This window comes from Geospiza fortis, unplaced genomic scaffold (genome assembly GCF_000277835.1).
Source record: "Geospiza fortis unplaced genomic scaffold, GeoFor_1.0 scaffold11, whole genome shotgun sequence".
NCBI lineage: Eukaryota > Metazoa > Chordata > Aves > Passeriformes > Thraupidae > Geospiza > Geospiza fortis.
Genome location: NW_005054304.1, coordinates 3745196 through 3747200, shown reverse-complemented (window position 1 = coordinate 3747200; position 2005 = coordinate 3745196). Strand labels below are relative to the sequence as shown.

General features: G+C 37.7%; 1 protein-coding gene across 2 annotated transcripts in view; it reads left to right on the top strand.

The window, feature by feature from the left end:
* Positions 1-413: 413 nt before the first annotated feature.
* HHIP (hedgehog interacting protein) overlaps positions 414-2005 on the top strand; it is a 67890-nt gene continuing 66298 nt past the window's right edge. For both annotated transcript variants that reach the window (XM_031066406.1, XM_031066404.1), the window contains exon 1: positions 414-723. In XM_031066406.1, coding sequence (XP_030922266.1) covers positions 657-723 — 67 coding nt within the window. In that variant the 5' untranslated portion in view covers positions 414-656. The remainder of the gene's footprint in view (positions 724-2005) is intronic.

The window sequence follows — 2005 nt, the reverse complement described above, 5'->3', positions numbered from 1 at the left end:
ATGTTGTTCAAGATACACCTATTTTACAAATTCCCAGACGTGGTTTTCCTGATGTGTTCTGATGCAAGAATTTTAATTTTTAGTCTCCAAACACTTGAGTAGGCCAATCCTTGCAAGTTAGGATTCTAGGATTCTGGGTAGGCCTGCTGGTGTAACTCCCTCTTACATAAATGATTCCTCTAGTTCAGAGATTGCCTATGTGATGGCGGGCACGGGTCCTTAAAATAACATGAATGCTGTTATTCTTATCTGAGAAGCAAGCTCAGACAGAAAATCTTACAGAAGATTTTGTAAGAATCCTCTATAAAAAATCAGAGAAATTAAAATCTCACTGTACCAATGGCATATTGCACATTTCATAGGAATACCTTTTGCACCTCCAGAATGGTGACATGAAACTCGATGCATTGATAGTAACTGTATTGGTTCCATTAGCTTTATTTATGGCATGAGGCCATGCAATCTTTCTTTGTGTAGGATGAGCACACAGGTCACAGGTTTACTTGTCTCTGGTTTGTGGCTTGCAGGTCCTTTCTGTTACCAACAACACAGAATGTGCGAAGCTACTGGAGGAAATCAAGTGTGCACACTGCTCACCTCACGCTCAGAACCTATTCCACTCACCTGAGAAAGGGGAAACTCCTGAAAAAGAACTAATGCTTCCCTACCTGTGCAAAGACTATTGTAAAGAGTTCTATTACACCTGCAGAGGTCATATACCAGGTAAAACTCATAACAAAATATGGGGCTAAAGGATGTCCTGATATGTTGATATTGCCTGAGCAGTTAAAGATCCAACTTCTAACCAGGAAAAATCCCCACTGATATCCAGGGCAATTTGCCCAAGCAGGGACAGAATGTCTTCCTAGCACATCTTGTGTAGGGAGGCAAATACTTTGAGGGCTTTCTTGCCACCCTCCTGTTAAACTCGCCATGAAACACACATGGTTTGATTGTTGTCAAAGGCACCTGAAACTGTTACCTTTGCTGAAACATTATTGTGTTCATTCTGATCATGCAAACAAGCAGCTGGCCATCCAGGAGGTTGTTCTAAATGACAGATTGCTTTAAAACGCAAGAAATAAAAGGTCCTGGCTGTTTGCTGTAGCCTCTAAAAGCTGATGAGTAAAGTGTTTTTTCTGGTTTTGTTACCCTAGAAACTGGTGTTTTTTCCACAGGGTTTAAAGCCCATTGAAATCAAAGGGCCCTATTTGATAGACTTCTGTGATCTTTGAATCACTTCCAGCGTGCTGTTAACAAGCAAATTCTTGACTTACCTAACACTTCCTCACTGTAGTCAGTGGAGTTAGCTGGACATAACCAAAAGCAGAGTTTGCCCTGTGCTGTCTGAGGCAGTCACCAAATGTGTGCTATCACTTGTAACTATATCAACAAAATAACCGCAGAGGATGGCTCTTTTAGAAACACTGTCTTAAGACACTATTATGTTAAATAACATCTTTGGTATTCCCAATAGTAAATTATTTATATGTTTAAGACTGTCATTTTTAAACTATGCTTTTTTCCCTGTCCAAACACTACTTATAAACAATGCCACACAGGAGAAAATAATTTAAAAGGTTAAGATTTCTTTTTTTTTCTTTAAACTAGCAACACAGACTGGAAAAAATGACTTGATAATGAGATGAAAAATGAATTTGTGAATAGTCACTTTTAACATATGAACACAGCTTTGTAATATAATATAAACATATTTGAGTAAAGGGGATAGTTTAAGTGGATGGGATTTGCAGGACAGTTTTTTAATTGCATGTTTACAGTGTGTACTTGTTTTCTCTGAAACCCCAAGAGTGCAGGGATTTTTTTTTTTGCAGTGTTCTTTTATTGACTTGAGAAAACATTTTGAATTGACTTACTTTTTCCCTTTACTGTAGTTTAACATGTATCTCAACCCATTCAAATATGAAAATATTATTATTGTCTTTATAAACTAAGAGATGTTTCTAAGGCTTTCTTAAACCAGCTGTTTCTTGCTCTTTATCAC